This window comes from Myotis lucifugus, unplaced genomic scaffold (assembly GCF_000147115.1).
Source record: "Myotis lucifugus unplaced genomic scaffold, Myoluc2.0 scaffold_109, whole genome shotgun sequence".
Classification (NCBI taxonomy): domain Eukaryota; kingdom Metazoa; phylum Chordata; class Mammalia; order Chiroptera; family Vespertilionidae; genus Myotis; species Myotis lucifugus.
Genome location: NW_005871157.1, coordinates 2,104,129 through 2,125,619, shown reverse-complemented (window position 1 = coordinate 2,125,619; position 21,491 = coordinate 2,104,129). Strand labels below are relative to the sequence as shown.

The window sequence follows — 21,491 nt, the reverse complement described above, 5'->3', positions numbered from 1 at the left end:
AACCAGTGTAGCTTTAGAGCCATTCTATATCTTCCAAATCCATACCAGCAAAATGGGAAACTCAGTTCTGAAATTAAGATACCTGTAAATGCATCTGATTGATGGAACCTGCCTGACATCTGAAACTAGCTACATGGGAATCTGGGAAATGGAGAGATGTAGTTTTTAGCTCTCTAGTTACTGCAATAGCCAAAGGCCTTCTACAAATGATTGGAATAGAAGCAGAACCAATATACCATATTTACTACATAAAGCTGATATCACCCTGACCCCCAAACATGGCAAAGACAGCACAGAAAAAGAAAACTACTGCTTTGACAAGGATTTAATATCCAAAATATATAAAGAACTCATACAACTTAATACCCAAACTAATTAAAAAATGGGCAGAGGACTGAACAAACACTTCTCCCAAGAAGACAACATACAAATTAATGGTCAACAGACATATGAAAAGATGCTTAACTTCATTTGCTATTAGGAAAGTGCAAATCAAAACTGCAATGAATATCACCTCACAACTGTTAGGTTGATTATTATCAATAAGATAAATAATAACAAATCTTGGAGGGGTTATGAAGAAAAAGGAACCCTCATTCACTGCAGTGGGAATGTAAACTGAGGGCCACTATGGAAAACAGCATGGAGGGTCTTCAAAAAATGAAGAATATAGTTACCATATGACCCAGCAACCCCTCTTCTGGGTCTACCCAAAAAATTTTAAAATACTTATTCAAAAAAATATGTGCACACCTATGTTCACTGAAGCGCTATTCATGATGGCCAAGACATGAAAACACTGAAGTGTCCTTTGGTAGATGATTAGATAAAGAAGATAGAGTACATATATACAATGGAATATTAGCCATAAGAAAAGATGAAATACTGCCATTTGTGACAACATGAATGGATCTTGAGAATATCAAGCTAAGCAAAATAATGATTTCATTCATGTGGAATATAAAACTGAAAGTTACAAGTAGACAAACAAGATAAACAAACAAAAACTTATCACCACAGACAACAATATGGTGGTTACCAGAGGGAAGGGGAAAAAGGGTAGTAAGGATTAAGGGAGTCAAATATATGGTGATAGAAGAAGATTTGACTTTGGGTGGTGGGCACACAGTGAAATATACAGATGATGTGTCATAGAATTGTACACTTGAAACCCATATAATCTTATTAACCCCAATAATGTCAATGTCACCCCAATAAATTAAAAGAATATACACACAAGAAAACTACAGACCAATTTTATTTATGAACACAGATATAAAAATGTAAAATGATTCCTTTAGGATAGTAAAACATAAGATAGTATGGCCAAGTGGAGATGTGTGTGTGTGTGTGTGTGTGTGTGTGTGTGTGTCTTACATATACAATCATTTGCCAAACTGCAAAGCCTTGAGAACAGTTTCTTTTTAATTCCCATTTCCTAAATATTGGCATATAGTAGTGGCTTAATGAATAGACATATTTTAAATTTATGATGGTTCTATCATAACTGAATTAATTTCTCCTTATAACCTACTGATCTTTTATTTTCATTGAAATAATAAAAATTATTTTTTATGGAAAAATAATCTACATAAAACTATGATAATGTAGTGAAAATTAAAGCATCTGGCATAATCTTATATTCCTTTAGGGGAATAATATGAAAAAATAACAGAAGTCCACAGGCAGAACCAAGCTGAGATATCACTGGAAAGTGTGCTGAGAAGTGATAAAGATTCTGCAGGTATATGAAAATGCTTTAATCCCCAAAGATTTTATTTCACCTAGAGACTGACTGTTAATTAATCTCTGCTCTAAATCAATTAGATGTTACACTTCTAAGACTACCCTTAATTAAAAGTGAGTCAATCTAACTGTAAGCATGGGAGTTTGGCTAGTGTATTAGATCTCTGGAGCCCTGTGATAATCAGAGTAAGTAAATGAAATAGCTCTTCTTCTATTTGCTCCCAAAAGTCTGGCTGATCAACTGTTTGCTTTGTGAGGAAAGAAGGGATCAAAAGCTCCGGCTCTATCCTTTAATAAGTGTTGATGAGTCAAATGGTAGATGAGAAAACAGAATGGATAATTTACAAAATGGAAACTAACTCTGCAAGCGATTGTGGATTTGAATAGACAAACTATGAGGTGTACACAAAATCTACTACTCAAAGTGTGATAAAATAACACAGTGAGGGTGTACTCAAGATATTTTGATCCTTGGCTTACCTTACAGTACTTGGTTTGCTTGTGATGACATCTGGGACTTCATACCTGGGCTTCAGGGGAGTTTCTTCATTGATTTTAAGCCTGAAAATATTTCCCTCTATACCAAAAACTTCAGCCAAAAGAGGAACCTGGGCACAGACATATGAGATTAATTTCCATAGGTTAACCCAGTGATGATCAGTTCTACAGTCAAATGACAATAATTAGAAAACTATGTTTGAATTATTACAGGCCAAGCAAACTGGAGAATAATGGCAATCATGAAGAAATAAAGCTCCCCAATCTATGTATGTACTTGCTTGGCTATACCTGTGGGAGACAAGAAATACCTTCTATGTGTTGTATGGCTAGGAAAACGTAATTGTCTGGACCAGGACCTTCAAGAGTATAAATTATTAGACTATAAATTATTAGACTATGGTCTCTATTAATTATTATACTGGATTACACATATAAACTGAAACTGCTCTTGCAAAATTGGGACATATGACCACTGTATCTCTGACAAACTATAGATGTCTAGAGAATAAGAGTTTGATGTTAAAACTAGAGTAACTGGATTCCAGCTGAATGAAAGATGAAGAGTAACAAGCCATCGAATAGAATAGAATAGAATAGAATAGAATAGAATAGAATAGGGGGAGTAAAACAGTGGTCATTGGGGCTCTCTGTGTTTTTCAACTGTTGTGCCATGACACACTGGTGGATTGCAAATCCTTAAGTGTGATGGCAAATTTGGTTATTACTGGGGACATTGTTACTATGTTTGTAAAATGAAAGGCTAAGCTGGGTAGGTTGTGTGACATAGTATAGAGCAGATGCAGTGTGCAAGTAAGAGATAGGAAGTAGGAGAATATCAAAGCAGCACCAAAAAAAGCGATGTTACTGGAACCTCACTTTGGGGAATATAGAAAAGTAGTCAGGGCACTTAAACAGTGATATGACACTGAAGAGTGACCAGGTAAACAGTGCAGTGGCTGCTTTTACAGACATTTTAAAGACAGGGTTACGTTGTAGTAGTAATCATATTGTAATTATTTGCCCCAGATTTATTGAAATGTAATCGTGTGTGTGTATATGTATGTATGTATGTATGTATGTATATATATGCCTAATATGCAGATTGTCCCCTTGGGAGTTCGACTGGGAGTTCAATCCCTCACTATGATAAGCGCTGACCACCAGGGGGTGACACGGAATGAAGGCCCTGGCCAGCAGCTAGGGAAGGGAGGCCCTGGCCCAGCAGCAAGAAAGAAGGCCCCAGCCAGCAGCTAGAAGGCCCCGATCTGCCCTGATCGCTGGCCAGGCCTACGGACCCTACCCGTGCCCGAATTTCATGTACCGGGCCTCTAGTTGGTATATCACATTGTATAAGTTTAATGTGTACAATGTGTTGATACACTTATATACTGCAAAATGATTACCACCATAGCCTTAGTTAACAGTGCATCATGTCTCATAATTATCATCTTTTTGTGGTGAGAACATTTAAGATCTACTTTTAGAAACTTTCAAGTATATAAAAGAGTATTATTAACTATAATCACTATACTGTACATTAGATCTCTAGAAGTTATTCACCTTAGAGCTGAAAGTCTGTAGTCTTTGACCAACATACCCTCTTCCCCCTGACCTCCATCATACTGTAATTCTTGATTAGGTGTTTAAAGTTCTTTTATATATTTGAATTAGTGTACTGTCAGAATTCTAAATTTGAAAATGTATCCAAATATAAAGCTAAAATCCTGTTAGATTACACATTCTTTTCCAAATTAGACATATATTTCTATTGCCCTCCCAAATTCAATTCAACTAACATTTACTTGTTATCTAATATTGTGATGCGCTGTTCGTTGCGAAAAAGATGGCTGTACTCTTAGGGAGATGGTAATTTACAGACAAAACATACATAGTAAACATAAAGCATTTTACGCTGAGCTAGAAGGACAAGGAATGTGCTGTGGGAGAACAAATAAGGGGAATATTAATGATGATTCTAAGAAGAGGGGTTCTGGGAAATCTCTCCGGAGGAAGACGGACTTGAGCAGGGCCTTCAGGGAGTTTGGGAGGCAAAAATGGGGGGGGAAATGTTAAGCAGAGGGTACATGGGTTGTCTGTCTATATATGATTAACAAATTGTGTCTAATTTATGCACTCAGAGATCCTACTATTTTAGTGAAATTGCTTTTAAAAAATTGTTTTTTAAAACAAAGACTGGTCTGTATGTTTTGTTCTTGAAGCTGTATCCTAGGGAAGAATCCGAATTATATGAGAGGAGGTAGCAATAACCCTGCTTTTACACAATAACCTTATGCAACCAAACTTACAAAGCCCCATTTTGTTGTCTTTTTAACTTAATTAAGCAAGCCAATTTTTCCAATTAGGTTAACTCTTTTTAAGGCCAATATCTAGACTCATTCTTATCTTTTACCACCAACATAGCTTCATGTTCCAAGCACATAATTTCCTTAGTATACATTTGCTCCTATGATCTGTTTCATGCTGTTTTTAGTGGCTTAAAATTTTTTATTTAAACAGCAGTGGACGCTCAGAAGTTCAATAAGAAAAGCTATTCAGGTTGAAGATAGTGGGGAGTAGCTCACAACCCTGACCTTTAAGCCCCCGCCCCTCTCTGCATGGAGTGTGAGGCACCTCCATGGAAGCCTCAGGGCTCTGTGGCTGACAGTTTATGAACCACTTCCCTGGGCTTCTTAACTGCCAGTTATTGCCCAATTCTTCCACCAAAACCTTGCTCTGTCAAGAAGTCTGGCCCTAGTCAGTTTGGCTCAGTGGATAGAGCATTGGCCTGTGGATTGAAGGGTCCTGGGTTTGATTCGGTCAGGGCACATGCCTGGGTTGTGGGTTCAATCCCCAGTGTGGGGCGTGCAGGAGGCAGCCGATCAATGATTCTCTCATTGTTGATGTTTCTCTCTCTCTCCCTCTTCCTTCCTCTCTGAAATCAATAAAAATATATATTTTTTAAAAGTCTGGACATGAATGTTTTATTCTATCTAAAACATTAAGAATTTCTAGATATTCCTGTTCTCTAGGGACCTGTCTGGACAGTTATTAAACAATAATATACAAATAAATTGTCCATTCTCTTCCTCTTAGTGATGATTGGAACTGACAATGAAAAATATGTTAAGATAACATTTAAGTTAGATCACTTCAATTAAGATTTAGTGTTAATACTTAGATAATAGTAGCAGTTACACTCAAATTGCAGCAAGATGGATTTATGTAAAATAAGTAAAGAAATATATAACATTTTAAATGAGGTGAGACAGCATGGGCTTTACACCTTTAAAAAGTTTAAGATGTGTAAATGTCCACCTACACAGAGAAGATGAGATAAATCCTCAGAGAAAGGAATGTATTTTGGAGGTTCCTTTTAGTAAAAGTCTCTATTTGTTTTTTTCATAAACCTTTATTCAGAGGTACACCTCTCATAGTTTGGTAAAGAGTATTAATTCCCTTTTCCTATTTGATTTCTCCCATACTCAATACAAAACCTGGTCTGTCATCCATAAGTCTAGTTTTTTTGGCTATATGGGCAAAAATATCAGACAGGTTGTAAAAATCATGGCAGTAGAAACAGTCTTGACTATGTATTCTAGTGGCTTGATCATAATTATATTAAAACAAAAATTTTTTGCCCTAGCTGGTTTGGCTCAGTGGATAGAGTGTCGGCCTTTGGACTGAAGGTTCCCAGGTTTAATTCTGGTGAAGGGCACATGCCTGGGTTGCAGGCTCGATCCTCGGTAGGGGGCATGCAGGAGGCAGCTAATCAATGATTCTCTCTCATCATTGATGTTTCTATCTCTCCCTCTTCCTTCCTCTCTGAAATCAAGAAAAATATATTTTTAAAAAACCAAAAAACTTTTTGTTCACCCAGAACTGGGAATCACAACTACTAGAGACTGTGACTGAGTTAACAAATGCCCCTAAAACACACATTTAAACGGCAGTGGGTATTAAAAAGGGAAATTATGACCTCATCAAGTTATCCCTGATGGACAGAGTTCTTGTTTTTCCTCTGGCACCAGGTCTCTCTACTATACCGTATGGAACATTTAACCTAAAAGGCCTAGAAGAGTGAGCAAAAACCTCTCTCAGCAATAACCTCTTGATCAAGACCTCCAGGGATGCAGAAAATGGTCTAAGATTTAATTAAATTGCCGTAGGGAACCAACTGTCCCTTTCATAGTTGCAGCCAGTTGGTTGATTGCAAGCACCAATTCTCTATGGAGAATGTTAGCAAGTTCGTGCTGGGCTAATGCCCATTCTCCAAGTACAATTAGCCTGTCCAGGTGTGCTTCTGACTGTTTGGCCAGTTTCCAAATTAGCTGCCTGTTCCTGGCCATTTCTGCAGAAACAGTGTTGGTTAAGTGGTAGTTGTGCCTCATCTGCTGAGGAGGTAGCTGGTTAGGCAAAGTCCTATGTTCATCAGGCTTAGATGAAGAGGCAAGGGGTTACTTCATGGAGGTGCTCAGATATATCCCTTCATCCTTGGAGAAGCTGCTAGAAGAGTTGTCTCTGTTGAAAACTTGCAAACAGGCTGCAAAAGAAAGTAAATGTGTCATGAGAAAGCATCAAAATTAGCAATATGAAGTAGGTAAAAGACAAGATATAGCTTTTTAGTTAGACTCAGAAGACAGCATAAATTTCCCTGCTCTGATGTCATAAGACTAGGTCTTCTATCTTTTTCAATCCCGGCCAAATGTTCACTGAAGGTAAAAAACTGAAACCACTACAACAAAAAACAGTTCTAAAAAAAGCTGTCAACATTTTATTGATAACTCCTTTCTTTTTAGATTTTCTTCTGTAAGCTTCTTTATCAAATATCTACCTTATTATTCTGTCATCAGAAATAGGCAAGATACTACACTGGGACCCTACTGAGAAAATATATGCATTTGAACCTGTAACCATTTCTTCTTCAAAGCCTAGATGTCCAGAGCATGACCTGGAGATAATACACAGGGTAATACTTCAGCTTGTATTATAACACTAGAGGCCGGTGCACGAAATTCATGCATGGGTAGGGTCCCTAGGCCTGGCCGGCAATCAGGGTTGATTGGGGCCTTCTGGCTGCCGGCCGGGGCCTCCCTTCCCTGGCTGCCGGCTGGGGCCTTCCTTCATTCTGCGCTGCCCCCTGGTGGTCAGCGCACATCATAGTGAGTGATAGAACTCCTAGTCTCCCGGTCAAACGCCCGTGGGGACACTTTGCATATTAGCCTTTTATATACATAGATTACTGTGTCCCAGGAACATCATGTTTGCTATGACTGAATTGTGTGTCCCCCCAAATTCATGTATTGAAGCTCTAACCTTCAGTGTGATGGTATTTGGAGATGGGGCCTTTGGGAGGTGATAAGGTTTAGATGAGGTCATAAGGGTGGGGTCATGATGGGATTAGTGCCCTTACAAGAAGAGACCAGAAAGTTAGCTCTCTCTCTGTAATGTAAATATACAGCAAGAAGATGACAATCTATAAGCCAGAGATAGAATCCTCAACAGACACCTAGATTTTGGATTTCCCAGACTCCAGAACTGTGAGAAATAGATGTCTTTTAAGACATCCACTCTATGGTATTTTGTTATGGTAGCCTGAGCTGACTTAAGATAATGTTGAATGAAGCCTGGTTGTTTCCTGATTGCTTATTAAAAGGCAGATTGGGAGTTGGGTATTGGGAAGAAGGATTTCAAAAATTAACAACAGATCTTGCTAACAAGGTTACTGCTTCAAGAGTTTAAAGGTGTCGGGGAGGCAGGCACTAAGAGTGCTGGTTTTGTCAGAATCTGTCTCATCAGTGAAATCTGAGAACTACAGCTGTGAGCTGAATAGGATCCTCTTGCATTTTAGGCTCTATTTCTCTGAACCTCAAATAAAAAGCTGTTATTCTGAATAAGTGGATGTATGCAGCTTGTTTTAAATCTCCAGACTACACCCATACCATAGGCTAATGTGAAATCACCATAAAACACCAATCGCATCCCAGAAACAAGCTCTAACAGAGACTCCTTGACTATGCAGTAAGTGAGATACAAGGCTCAGACAACTTCAGAGATTACTGTCTGGATCTTTTTTGTCCCTATCAAACTGACAGAGGGCATAAGGTCTTAAATCCCTATCAGTCATCTCATTAAAATGGAGTTCAGCTCAGAATTTCAGGGTGACCTCCCAAAACATATACATTTGCATGCATTTGCCTGAGATCAGGGTATGTAGATTCCCTAGGTGGCCCTGATGTTTCCAATACCTGAAAATGAGGTCTGTTTCAAGGGGTCCTCGAAGTTCTCAGTCTTGGGAGCCATGTTGCTGACATCTGGATAACTTGTCTTTGCTTGTTGGGCTTCTCAGTTTGACCCTTCTGAGCCATGTGCTGTCTTATGCTGAGATCCTGTGGGTCCTCCTGGACTGTGGTTTCTTTTCCATTGAAGGCATCCAGATCTGGTGGGTTCTGGTTCTAGCACCTGATCTGAACAGCATTATCCCTCACATTTTCAGGATCCAAAGAGAGGTATGTGGAGAGAAAGTGATCTATAGTCTGAAAAAGGCCGTATGTGGGGAATCTACCACTAACTGCATGGGCACCAAGCTGTATTGAGAATTTTCATTTTGGCCCACCCTGGTATACAGGGTGCTTTTGCCTCATTTACTTTGCCTCAGTGTGTGTCATCATGACACTGGATTGTTCAGGTGGTGCTCAATATACTAAGCCTCCCCAAGGATGGAAAGGGATGGCATCTACAACTTTCTAGGGTTAGACACACTGGGGACAGGAAGGAAAATGAACAATGATGGGCAAAATGAGACAGGAAAGGTACCTGACTTTTGGTAGGAGGCCTAATGCCTCCTGGAAGGTCTCTGGTGGACTCCTTGCATTTCCTGGAGCCAACTGCCTCTGCTGACCCTGAATACAGGTGTTTGGCTGGGTGTCAGGCAATTAGACCACACACAAATGTCAGGTGGCTCTCTAGGAAAGAAATTAGTGCTGCCCCATGTTTTCCCATGAACAGCTATCAAATTAGGCTACAAAAGGATGTATAGTTTGGAAGACTTCAATCAGCAGTAGAGGATCTGTAACTTCAGGGATATCATGAGCTGAGAACTCAAAGGGGACAAAATCCTCCAGAAAAAAATGGGTGGTATAAGCAGCAGCACTCAATTTTGGAGAAAGGCTAACCGTCCCATCTGTGTAGTTAAAAGAGATAAACTAAGTGTACTGCCACCATAACTACATCCTCAAGTAAACAGAAGCTGGGGACAGGGAACAGGGATAGAGAACACAGAACTGTTGATATGATTCCAGTCTCTACTTTGAATTCGGGCAAGAAAGCTATGTCAGACCAACTGGCGTGGTTCAGTGGTTGAGAGTCTACCTATGAACCAGGAGGAGGTCATAGTTCCATTCCCAGTCACGGCACATGCCCAGGTTGTAGGCTCGATCCCCAGTAGGGGGTGTGTAGGAGGCAGCTGATCCACGATTCTCTCTCATCATTGATGTTTCTATCTCTCTCTCTCTCTCCCTTCCTCTCTGAAATCAATAAAAATATATTTAAAAAAGAAGATAAAAAGAAAGCTACATTAGAAAATCCCACAACTATGAAATAAGCTAACATCTTTAGCACTTCCTAAGTAAGGTAGCCTTCCTCATTGTGTAATTACTCCTTCTATCTGAGAATAAGTTGGTGGCCTAAATTAAAGGCCTTACAAATGTTACAGAGAACCCGGTTTTGCAGGGTAGTTTTTGTTCTATCTTCTCAGAGGAGATTCCTCAGTGTGGTACTATAGAACCAGAGCTATGGTAGTTGCCAGGAGACCTCTCACAGCTTTGCAGTGGAAGTGGGGATTTCGTCTCCATCTACTTCTCAGAACTTGTATTTTTTAGTGAGTGGGTGGAGTTACTATCCAACCAATTAGGGACCTAGACAACATGGTTTTAAGTATGTCTTCCAGTTTTATGAGTTTCCAATTAAGCCAGATTGGTCTGGGAGGCCGTAGAAGCTTAGGATGCCTTTCAAAGATGGCAGAGGATCTGGAAACGAGGGTAAAGTTGGGAGCACCAGGTATTTGTGCATAGTCACACTTCCTAGCCCAGCCCATAGCACTTCTTCTATGACTAGCCCATCTGTATGGCCCATCTGAAGTAGTTTGGTGACTTGATAGGTGAGGAAAAGAACTTAGAATATAATACTGCTCTAATCTTAACTAAGGTGATCTGCCAGTGAAGCAGCTTAGGAGATGGGACATTTGTGGCTTCGCTTTTTCAACCGCACAGTCCCTTGCTCCTCTTGCCTACCCACAATTTAAGGTTTGGACATTCACTGAATCTGTACCATGCTCAGGCTGCACGATCAACTGTATGTTGTGCAATAGTGATAGAAAGAGCATGGTCGCTTGATAGAGTTCACAGATGCAGGTGAAAATCCTGGTTAGAAGCTGTCACTAGTAAAGATTCTGGTTACTAGCTGTGACTTTGAGCAAGTGACTTTTTAGACTTCAATTTCCTTATCTGAAAATTGGGGATAATATGATAAGCCTTTGAAATGTAATATGAAGACTACTTAAGAGGAAATAACATTTGTAAAACATCTAGGAAACCATCTGATATACAGGCAACCTATACTCTTGATATTCATATTACTTTTAAAGTAATATTAGTTAGATATGAAAAAGTTTATAGTACTTCCCTAACAAAGTTTATTTTTAAAACATACATAGTTTTAATTAGCCTTTGTGGAAATTTACTTCATTCAACCCAAATAAAAGTAGAAATAAATAATTCTTTGTAGAAAATACTTGTATCTCACCTTAGTTGCTTCATTTATGATTCGGAACCTGGTGCTGTCTTTGCCTGTTGTGACTGAGTCTAGTAATGCCTGATAGGTGGACTTCTTGGAGAGCTGCTGTTTCTGGCGCCTACAGATGTGAAGTGTACAGATGCCTGAGAATTATTTGTGACTGTCAACATTCAATAGACTATATTACCAGGGACAAGTCATTAAAATTTACTATGATAGTAAGTGAATTAGGCACAGACAGTAATAGTATTCCAATAAAGTACTAACAGGAGTACTTTGTTATTAGAGTGCTAATAAAATTAATAGTACCAAGAAAAATACTAATAAAAGCGTTTATAACATAACACTACTAAAAGATGGTCCCTTGTCCCCTTTACTGAGAAGGTGGGGCAGTTTTCATAGATGACTTTTATTAGCTTATTAATTTCACTCCCTCTTTCCATGAAATGTACACTTTAATAAAAACTCAGTAATTTCTCGTAGAAATCAACATAATCTAGTGGTTTAACAAGGTGACCAGGAGTTCACTCTACAATTCCCTCTAAGGTACTTGTTCAAATGAAAATGATAGAATTTTCTTCCTCTAGAGTAGTGTGAATAAATTAGGAAGTTGTAATATATGATACAATTTTTGGTGATTTCAATTTCAGGATCACATAAGGCTCTGGGGAAACAGGCAATCTTATATAGTGATGGTGGAAGTACAAAATGATACAGTCCTATGGAGGGATATCTGGTAATAACTAAAATTTCAAATACATTTACTCTTTGACCCAGTAATCCCAATCCCGGAAATTTATCTTATAAATACGCTTGCATGTATAGGAAATGACATATGCATAGCTTTTCATTGTGGCAGAGCTAGTATATCAAAACAGCCCCAAAGTCTACCAATATGAGAAAAACTGAATAAATTATAGTACATTTACCCAAATGGAATACTATAAAGCTGTAAAAAGAGAGGACAATCCCCATATACTCATGCAAAGCTCTTCAGAATAAACTATGAAGCAGGCAAAAAGAGGTACACAATAGTAGATAGAAAACTACTTGGTATAAGAAGGATGGTGATATAAGAAGATATGCAGTCACAAAAATTACTGGAAGGATAAATAAGAAATTAATCTGGTTACAAGGACAAGATGTTGAATTGGGTGTAAGGGAACAGGAATGAACATAATTTTTCAATATACAGTGGGGCCTTGACTTACGAGTTTAATTTGTTCCGTGATGGAGCTCGTAACTCAAATTACTTGTATGTCAAATCACTGGCGTTCACTGTGACGTTCGCTGCGCCAACTAGCGGGGGGGTATCTGAAGCTGGCTCGTAACCCGAATTTTAGCTCGCAACTCAAAGCAAAAAAATCGGCCGAGAGACGGCTCTATCTCGAAAAACTCGTTAGTCGGGACACTCGTAAGTCAAGGCCCCACTGTATATATTTTTGTATTATTTGATTTTTGAACCATGTAAATGTATTATCTATTAAAAGACAAAGTTTTAACATCATTTAAAAGCGCTTAGACTTTTAAAATAACCTATTTACTGAAAATTTAAATACTACAGTAGTCATCTGTAATACTTTCAACAATAAAGATAAAAATACTACAGCAGTAGGTATATAAAGTTAAAGGCAAATGTCTGGGATAAATTCCTTAATCACCAAATTTCCTAATTGGTTCTTTCCTTATAAAGCCTATCAGTTCTCAAAATTTATTAAACATCAGTTTTGAAATAAGGTCAGAAATATTTCGATCTAAGGAATTAATTTCCTCTCCTTACCTGTAGAAAGCAATCTTGCTGCAGTTTTTGAAAATGTTTTTATCCACAGCTTCATCTTCAACACTAAATAAACAGATATTTTTAAGAGTTATTTTACATAGGGTTTGTGAATCCATTATTTGTCCCTCTCTAACTACAGTATGATCATGAGAAGTAAACCTCTGCAATGCAAAATTGTGTCATGGCCATCACATAACACAATAACCTGTGCTATAGTACAGGATCCTTTTAGACATCATCCGTGGTAAAGAACAAAACATGACGTTTGGGATTACTCTGAAATTAGTAGAAAAAGAGCACTGTCACTTATGAGGAAGGGTTCTTTTATTTTTATTTATTTTATTTTTTTTCCAGTTGATTTTAATCCTATCCATTCTTTTTTTTTAATATATATTTTATTGGTTTTTTACAGAGAGGAAGGGAGAGGGATAGAGAGTTAGAAACATCGATGAGAGAGAAACACTGATCAGCTGCCTCCTGCACACCCCCCACTGGGGATGTGCCTGCAACCAAGGTACATGCCCTTGACCGGAATCGAACCTGGGACCCTTCAGTCCGCAGGCTGACGCTCTATCCACTGAGCCAAACTGGTTAGGGCAGGGGAAGGGTTCTTTTAAAATAATGAGCGAAAAATGGTCATGGAAGGAGGCTTGGCTTGGGGTTGTGAACACACAAGACAATATACAGTTGATGTATTATATAACTGTACCCCTGAAACCTATATAATTTAACAGATATCACCCCAATAAATTAAACTTATAAAATAAAATAATTAGTGAAGGCTATGAATACAACAATAAAATCTGAAGGAGCAAAAACAAACAAACAAAAAAACCCAAATCAAACAAAACCAATCCATCCATTTACTTATTCAACAAAATATTTTCAGAATATTCTTGCTGAATGCTGGGTTCTGAGGAAGATACTAAAGACTGTCCATGATTTCTGTGAGAGCCTAACCAACAATCACAAATCAACCTGACAAATGCTACAATAGAGTTATGTGCAAGGTGCTAGAGTAAGAAGGGAAACAGGTGTAGAAGAAAAATCTTTAGCTTTTTATGATGATGATGACAATCTAGGTGTCAGTGTTTTTTAAGACCAACTTTCCAGAAAAGCTGGTTCTGGACTAGAACATGAACAAAATGTATATATATTGCTAATTGAGATTATGTATTTAACATATGCCCATTAACAACTACAAGGTATAAAGGGGGGAAAACATCATGCAGAGATGTGGCTGAATGCAGCTACAGTCAGCATGTCCATGATTAAAGCTGTGACTGAACACCAATTTCAAAATATGAAAACAAGTCCAGACAGACATACTTGGCCATACTAAAAAATGATTTATCATGGAAGTAATCAAATCCCTCAGTCTTCGTTACTGTTTCTTTTAATTAAGTGTGCAAAGATTAAGAAATTGGCAGCCTTCTGTTTCCAGCTTTGAAGAATGACATGGGAAGAGGTGGGTACAGCCGAACTTTGTAAGCAACATGCTTGAAATTCATGGGTTAGAATTCTGATCACAACTCTTCCAGGGTTGTTAACCATCCTGAAAATATTTTATGAAGGTCTAGCTATTAATATCAACTAATCCCCGGGGAAGTGAGAAAAAAACCGATAAAGAGTAAATGCACACATACAAAGCATGCAGATAAGAAGTGCAATCAAACAATAAAAACGTCAAAGCCAGAATGTTGCTTGCAGGCCTTCCAGGGCCCTGGAGTCAGTCCCTGCAGGACCGCTGGGTCTTTACCTGATTTCCTCTTTTTCGGATACTTCCATGGTTTCCAAGTCACTTCACAGGCTCCAGGCTCTCGGTCCAAGTCCCTGGCGACCTTTTCGGAACGAGGACAGCCCTCTGTCTAAACCCATCACCAGCACTTCCCTGTCCTCAAGTGTCTGGGAACGGGAGTCCCCTCCAAATACGTAAGGAGTGACAATCCGACTCTTCCTCCTGGAATTTCCAGCCCCGGCCGAGCGTTTCTCTAGGGACTTATTTTATTGGGCAAATTTTTTCTTGGTAATGAGTGGCCGATGAGAAACTGCTGTCGTCAGAAACCGAAACTGCCTTTGCAGCAGAGGGGGCGTGTACGCCGAGTTCTAGCGGATGAAAATGTTCAGAGCATGAAAGCCAGGAAGGACCCAGATGGCCGGCCCTGCCTGATTGCGGCGAGGCTTCTGCAGGTCTAGCTCAGTGCCGGTCGCGCCATTTACGCAAAACCGACCCACTCCCTCCCCGCCTTACATTCTGAGTGGGAGGTGCCGGCCAGGTCTTTGCTGGGGCTTTATATTCTCCACCCAGACCCTGCAGTTAGCGTCACACTTTTCAGAGCTAAAAGGGGCTTTTTAAAAGAGGTTATATACTATACTCTCCAGTTTAGGAATCGCTTATGCTGCACCACCGCCACATTCCAGTCATTAAAACTCCAGACACCGATAACGCACTGCTAGACCCTAACCAGGCAGCCAGATGATGGCGGCTTCCCGGACTTCTGGCCCCGAAGTCCTTTGACTTTGACGGGATAAGGGGCAGGAGCGAACAGGAGGCGGAGAGCCAAACACTCATGGGGTGTTGGCCTCGTCCCCAAACCTGTGCAGGGCTGGGCGAGAGCAGAGCCGCCTGAGGCGGGCGGCTTTTGGAGACCATCCGAACTCACCAAGGTGACCAGGGGGAAATGACAGAACGACGCCTGCGCAGTTCCCCCAAAGCCTCGCACCGAGCGGTGACGACATCAGGAGGGCGGGGCCGCTGCGTCGCCAAACAAACGAACCTCGCGAGGGCGCGAGGACCCGGATGATCCGGCCCGCCCCCGCCCCCCTCCCCAAGCAGAGCCGGAAGAGGGCGGGACGAGCCGGAAGGAGGTGAAATGCTGTCGGTAGACACTCCAAGGCTGTGAAGATGGCGGCGGCTGCGTGGCTTCAGGTGCTGCCTGTCATTCTTCTTCTGGGGGCTCAACCGTCCCCATGGTCGCTTTTGGGCGCAGGGCCGGTACCCGTCGCTGCTGCCGACCGGTCCAAGTGGCACATTCCAGTACCGTCGGTGAGTGTTCCGAAGCCACGGAGCCCGGAGGAGCGAGGGGTGGGGCTACGGCGGCCCAAGGGGTCCATGAAGGCTCTGCGAAAGTCCGCTTCCAAAGGGGTGGGATCGCCGGGAGTGTCCTTGCGGTTGCTTCGCTGGGGCCCACCTCCCGGGAGCGGGAAGCCGCGAATTTCTGTGGGTGGATGAGCGGGAGTGTCGGGGCCACGCCGGGAGCGGGGAGGAGCGGGGAGCGGTTTCGTAGCCAAGTCAGAGAACTTTGGGTGCCTGGCCTGAGACAGGTAACCGCGATGTACAGGTCGAGAGTGGTTTCTCTTCCAGGTGAAGTTTTCCAGAATTCAGGGACCCCGGGTTGGGGAAGAGGGATAGGTAAACAGGCGTCTTTCTTTCCTCCCCTCTGCACTTTTTTGTTGCTGGATAGCTAGCTCTACGCACGAAGTTGGATGATTTCGTTTGAACCTTAGAATGGTTGGTTATTCTAAGTGTTGCCGTGTGATTAGGAGTCCTAGGCATTAGCAAAATGTATTCTAATACTAGAACGGCTAAAGTGGAAGACATAGCATTCTGAAATTTGATATGGTAAGGCTGGTCTTGCTTGTGGACCATTAGCTAGGTAGGTTTACCTTTTCTGTCTGTCCCTTTTCCCCCTTTTTAAACTCCATTGGAATAAGAGCCATCGTCCTGTGAGCAGGTAGCAATCAGATGCAGGTAGGACGTGCGGAAAAGTGTGAGCACTGGCTGAAACCACCGCGGCCTTTTTGTTGCATTCTGCTCCGCTCACGGGTTGAAATGCCCCAAACTTACTTGAGCTTTTATGTGGCAAGCACGATAGCTTTTGTTCATTCGGTGGAGAACTTTAGGTTCTCAATCCTAGGTGTTTACTTGTTACTAAAATGAGTTAAATCTGGCTATCTTCTCATAGGATAGTTTGTGTTTTTTTTTAGCCAGTGATGAGTGGGTAAAGGGGATGAGCTGAAGACCGAGTACCTCCTGTGACGATTTAGGTTGGGATTTCTTGCAGCCTTCCTTCTAGAGTACCTGCCTCATAGCCTGAGGAGGGGGGCAGGGGGGAGGGACCGTGTCTGTACCAAGTTTCAAAATCCTGCAGTTTGGATATCGTGGAATTTTACTATAAGGGAGGCTATAGTTGCCTTTTTTTGTTTGTTTGTTAAGAAAATGAGCTTGAACATTTTTATAAATTTAGGTTTTTATACTATTTAGTTTCTGCCTTGGGAATTGTTCTCATGCTAATTACCTTTCTCCTTTATCTTTGCAGGGAAAAAATTATTTTAGTTTTGGAAAGATCCTCTTCAAAAATACCACTATCTTCCTGAAATGTGAGTTTTTGCATTTCATGAAGTTTTTGTTTGAGTTTTTGAGTGATCTTTAAACTTTTAAATTACCTATTTTCTACCTCTGTTGACTTATTCTCAACATAAGTTCTGAAATTTCATAGTCCACTATCTAGGCATTAACATATGTGGTATAACTAAGGTCCTTTCACTGAATAATCTTCAGAATATTTACTTGTGTGAACTTCCTTTTCTCGTTTTTCTGGTGTTTCCTGTATACAGTTGGCCCTTGAAAAATGAGGGGGTCAAGGGCTCTTACTCCCCACACAGTAAAAAATTCCATGTATAACTTTTGACTGCCCCAAAACTTAAGTTGTTCTTCAGAATCTGTGGGGGATAGATTGGTTCCAGGACCCCCACAGATACTAAAATCAAAGGATTCTCAAGTCTCCTATATAAAATGGCATAAATCAATGCATACAGTCAGCCCTCTGCATCCCTGGACTCCTAACTGCTGATGAAAGCAATACGGGTATTTATTGGGGAGGAAAAAAAAAGGCATGTATAAGTGGACCCATGCAGTTCAGGCCATGTTGTTCAAGGGTCACCTGTATAGTTAGACAAATTGGGTTGGTTGATTGCCAGCATGGTGTTTTAATCTGTTCTGAGTTATAGAGACAATACCGATTTTGCTTTTGTGTGCCTGATGGATGTTTACTGAACATATGACGTAGGTTTGTCAGATCACTGGCTGTGAAAGGATATGCATAGTGTATCTTTTGTTTGCAAAAGGAGTATTTTACCACTTGGATCTTTGCAAGAGGAAACTCAAAGATATTCTTTATTAGGAAATAGGGGTTATGTAGAACAAAACCAGTCTGTCCAGTTTAAAAACCACTGAATCCAAAATATCCCATTGTGCATTAAAGAAAAGCTTTCTTTTATTTCTGAAACTGGCTTTATTTCAGAGAACATAGGCAGCTCTATTTCAAGATCAAGGATAAAAATCTAAGTCATCCACGTATATTTCTATGCATAGCTCTCTCCATGAAGTGCAAACTTGGTTTGATGATTGTATCCTTTTAATAATTTAGTAAGTAGTTATTAAAAACTTACTATGTGCCAGGCACTGTTTGAGACAGCAGGGAAGTGATAGAAAAGGACCTTTCTCTACTTGAGTTTACTGGGGTTGAAGGAAGACTATATAATCTCCTGATAAATGACTTAAATTTTATTTAAATCAAATCTACTCTGACACACTGGTCTTTCTTATGAGGTTGGTTTACTAGATTAGAGTAGCTTTTAGGGATAGCAGTGTTTTATCTTTTGTCTGACAGTCTGTGTTGCGGTTTGGCTAGTGACTGAGGCTGTGAAAGAATTCGCCATTAGAAGAAGAGATGCAGAGAGGAAAATTTTTTTACTTCAAAGGAGCAAAGGGTCAAGTATTGCTAGTCAGTACAAGGCTGGGAACCAAAGGTTGCTTGCTCTTTTAAGCAATGGCTATTGCAAAGAAGGAGGGAGGATTCTGTTGAAGAGCAGATACCAGGGCGGGTTGTCTTGAAAAGTTACTTTGCTTTCCAGGAGACAGTCCCGCAGATGTCCTAAGGAGGTGTCTTATCAGCATTTTTCCCACGCCTGTAAAACATGCTTAGAACAAAAGTCAATGAAGAGTTCCAAGAGGCTTGTTTGAAGGGGAGTAGGGACAGGAACTTTTCTACTAACTAGAGACTACTTTGGCATGAATTATTCCTGTGTTGATAAAATATCAGGGAGGAGGAGGGGGATGCAAGGATGTAGCCTTGGGAGTAGCTTATCTTGTCCTGTAGTTTGAACAGAAGGGCTGTTTGAATCAGAGGAGCCAATAATCTTGTGGTTTAATTACCAGGTGCTTCTCATAAATTGTGGAAGGCCAGAGCAAAGGAAAGGAAAGGACTTTTTTTGTCTTTACAGCCTGTATGCTATTCTTTAGTTTTATTATGTACAGTCTTTTCTCACCTGTTTTTTTATCTAGTGGTGTTTTGCCAAGTTACACAGGCTACATATTTTGAAGCTACATACATTTCATTGTTTTTGGAGGATTTGCAGCTCCTTAAAATTTACATTATCTTTCACTTTACTTTTGTGCTTTCTCATATTTACCATGTCTCTGATCTTATACTTTTGTGGGTGTGTTATATAGCTTTCCATGAAACTGGCAGGACCATTTTCATGATCTCTTAAAGCCAACCCATTCAAAGTTCTAACATAAATAGTATTTTTGCAGCCAAGTTTCCTTGCAAATCTCCTCTTTAGGGGCACTTCTCTTTTTTTAAACTTTATTCTTTATTGATTTAATTTATTTTACTTATTTTATTGATGTCTGAGAGAGGAAGGGAGAGGGAGAGAGAGAGAGAAACATCAGTGATGACAGAGAATCATAGATCGGCTGCCTCCTGCATGCCCCCTACTGGGTATAGAGCCCACAACCAGGCGTGTACCCTGTCCTGGCTCAACCACTGAACCACACCAATTGGGTTAGGGGTACTTCTTAACAGCTTTTATTTAATTAATCCTGCCTCTGTATGGTTCTTCTGAGTAGTTCATAGCAAGCTAGCAATATCCTTTTACAGTCCCATAAATTCTGTTCAGCACATCAGATTTTAATTGAACCTTGTAAAAGTGTGTCATTTAAACATTAATTTGAAAAACCAATTTAAAACAAAAAAAGTAAAAGGTTATAACTTTAGGTATGCTGCTTTTGTAAGAACCAAAATAGGTTCCTAGGTGCAGTCATGTTTATTTGTCATGTTTGCATAAAGTTGGAATCTCTAGTATATTTTCCTTTCTATAGCAAGAAGCAAAGTAAAAGGTAATGTTGACCCTCCTTCCCCCCCAGACAGCAAATCACTTCCAAATCTTCCAATGCCTTGGTCCACTAGAATATTGTGTTCCAGACTAAGTTAATGAGGCGTTTATGATTTCGGAAGGTTCCTTGAGGTTTCTCTTAAGGTGGGTTTTGAAAAGAATCTAATACTCTTTTATTTTTGCTTTTGCTATTTTCTACCTTCCCCCGCCAGGTTTGCTTTTTATTCATAGTTCAATCTTGGTATCTTTCAAGGTTTAAACCATGAATTTTCTCCTTGGTGGAACTATTTTGAATATTGCCTTGTGATATCTCTAATGTTGTTATTCCTTATCTCTCCAGCTAGAATGGAGTCTTTTTAAGGGTTTTACTAATTTTCCCCCTCCTATTTCCATCTTTGGCCTATCACAGTGCTATGTAGCATTGTATTTAAGTGCTCTGCTCAATAAATATTTGAATGATAATAGAAGACTGGTTTTAATTTAGAACTGCTTTATTGTTTCCAGATTTTTCCCTACAGAAATCCAGGTTTTAAAGCAGTGGTTCTCAACCTTCTGGCCCTTTAAATACAGTTCCTCATGTTGTGACCCAACCATAAAATTATTTTTGTTGCTATTTCATAACTGTAATGTTGCTACTGTTATGAATCGTAATGTAAATATCTGATATGCAGGATGGTCTTAGGCGACCCCTGTGAAAGGGTCGTTCGACTGCCAAAGGGGTCGCGACCCACAGGTTGAGAACCGCTGTTTAAAGCATAAAAATAGATACAGTTTCAAAGTTTAAAAACTGCTTAACTGCTTTTTCTTTTTGGGGTAACTTAATTTTATATGAAGAATATCCAGTTGTTTTTGCATATATTACTTCATTACCTTCTCTTCAGAGAAGAGATGGTCTATGAATATCTCATTTTAGCAGAAAATAAATGGGGTGGTGGGGTTTATCTTTTATTCACAAAGATTTTTCTTTTATAGTTGATGGAGAACCTTGTGATGTATCTTTGAATATAACGTGGTATCTGAAAAGTGCTGATTGTTACAATGAAATCTACAACTTCAAGGTAAGGAACATAAAATTACAGACTTTTCTTGGACTTTAGAGATCATCAGGTCCTAATCCAAGAGAGGAAGGAGTGTCATGAAGCCATGGAGGAGAAAAACAAACTAGAGTCCATGCTTCCCAAGTTGCACACGTAGTTAATTGCCAGCAGTTCTCAAACTTTCTAGTCTCAGAATTCTGTAACAATTTAAATATTATGTAGACTCCAAAACGCCTTTGTTCATATTGTATTTATATTAAAAATTAAAACTGTGCTCACTTCGGCAGCACATATACTAAAATTGAAACGGTGTGGTGACATGCAAATTGGTGACCTGTGGAAGTATGACATGCAAATTGGTGAAGTGTTCCATATTTAAAAAACAAAAACAAAAACTGAGAAAATAGAGAAATATTCATAACAATAAATATTTATTCAGCAATAATAAACTCACTGCA

At 39.8% G+C, this 21,491-nt stretch overlaps 2 protein-coding genes and 1 long non-coding RNA gene across 28 annotated transcripts in view; 1 reads left to right on the top strand and 2 right to left on the bottom strand.

Annotated features, from left to right (window-relative positions):
* The window catches only part of GANC (glucosidase alpha, neutral C), an 83,955-nt gene extending 68,400 nt beyond the window's left edge, over positions 1–15,555 (bottom strand). The window contains exons 1-5 of one of the 5 annotated variants that reach the window (XM_023757512.1): positions 15,481–15,555; positions 14,577–14,923; positions 12,818–12,880; positions 11,047–11,155; positions 2,227–2,354 (exon numbers count right to left, since the gene is read on the bottom strand). In XM_023757512.1, the coding sequence (XP_023613280.1) occupies positions 2,227–2,354; positions 11,047–11,155; positions 12,818–12,880; positions 14,577–14,605 (329 nt within the window). In that variant the 5' untranslated portion in view covers positions 14,606–14,923; positions 15,481–15,555. Of the gene's footprint in view, positions 1–2,226; positions 2,410–11,046; positions 11,181–12,817; positions 12,881–14,576 lie in introns of all 5 variants that reach the window. The other 4 variants (XM_023757511.1, XM_023757514.1, XM_023757513.1 and 1 more) reach the window with 4 other exon arrangements.
* LOC111826895 lies at positions 5,450–9,208 on the bottom strand. Its single transcript, XR_002830346.1, has 2 exons — positions 8,493–9,208; positions 5,450–6,787 (listed from the first exon to the last, which is right to left on the bottom strand). It is a non-coding gene; the product is annotated as an uncharacterized LOC111826895 (long non-coding RNA).
* Positions 15,532–21,491, top strand: part of TMEM87A (transmembrane protein 87A) — a 44,487-nt gene continuing 38,527 nt past the window's right edge. For 14 of the 22 annotated variants that reach the window (XR_002830336.1, XR_002830337.1, XR_002830340.1 and 11 more), the window contains exons 1-3: positions 15,633–15,863; positions 17,137–17,197; positions 20,969–21,054. Coding sequence is in view for 11 of the 22 variants with exons in the window: in XM_023757518.1 (XP_023613286.1) it covers positions 15,723–15,863; positions 17,137–17,197; positions 20,969–21,054 (288 nt within the window). In the remaining 11 variants the exon portion in view is untranslated. Of the gene's footprint in view, positions 15,864–15,916; positions 16,142–17,136; positions 17,198–20,968; positions 21,055–21,491 lie in introns of those variants that run through there. The other 8 variants (XM_014459484.2, XM_006093067.3, XM_006093068.2 and 5 more) reach the window with 7 other exon arrangements.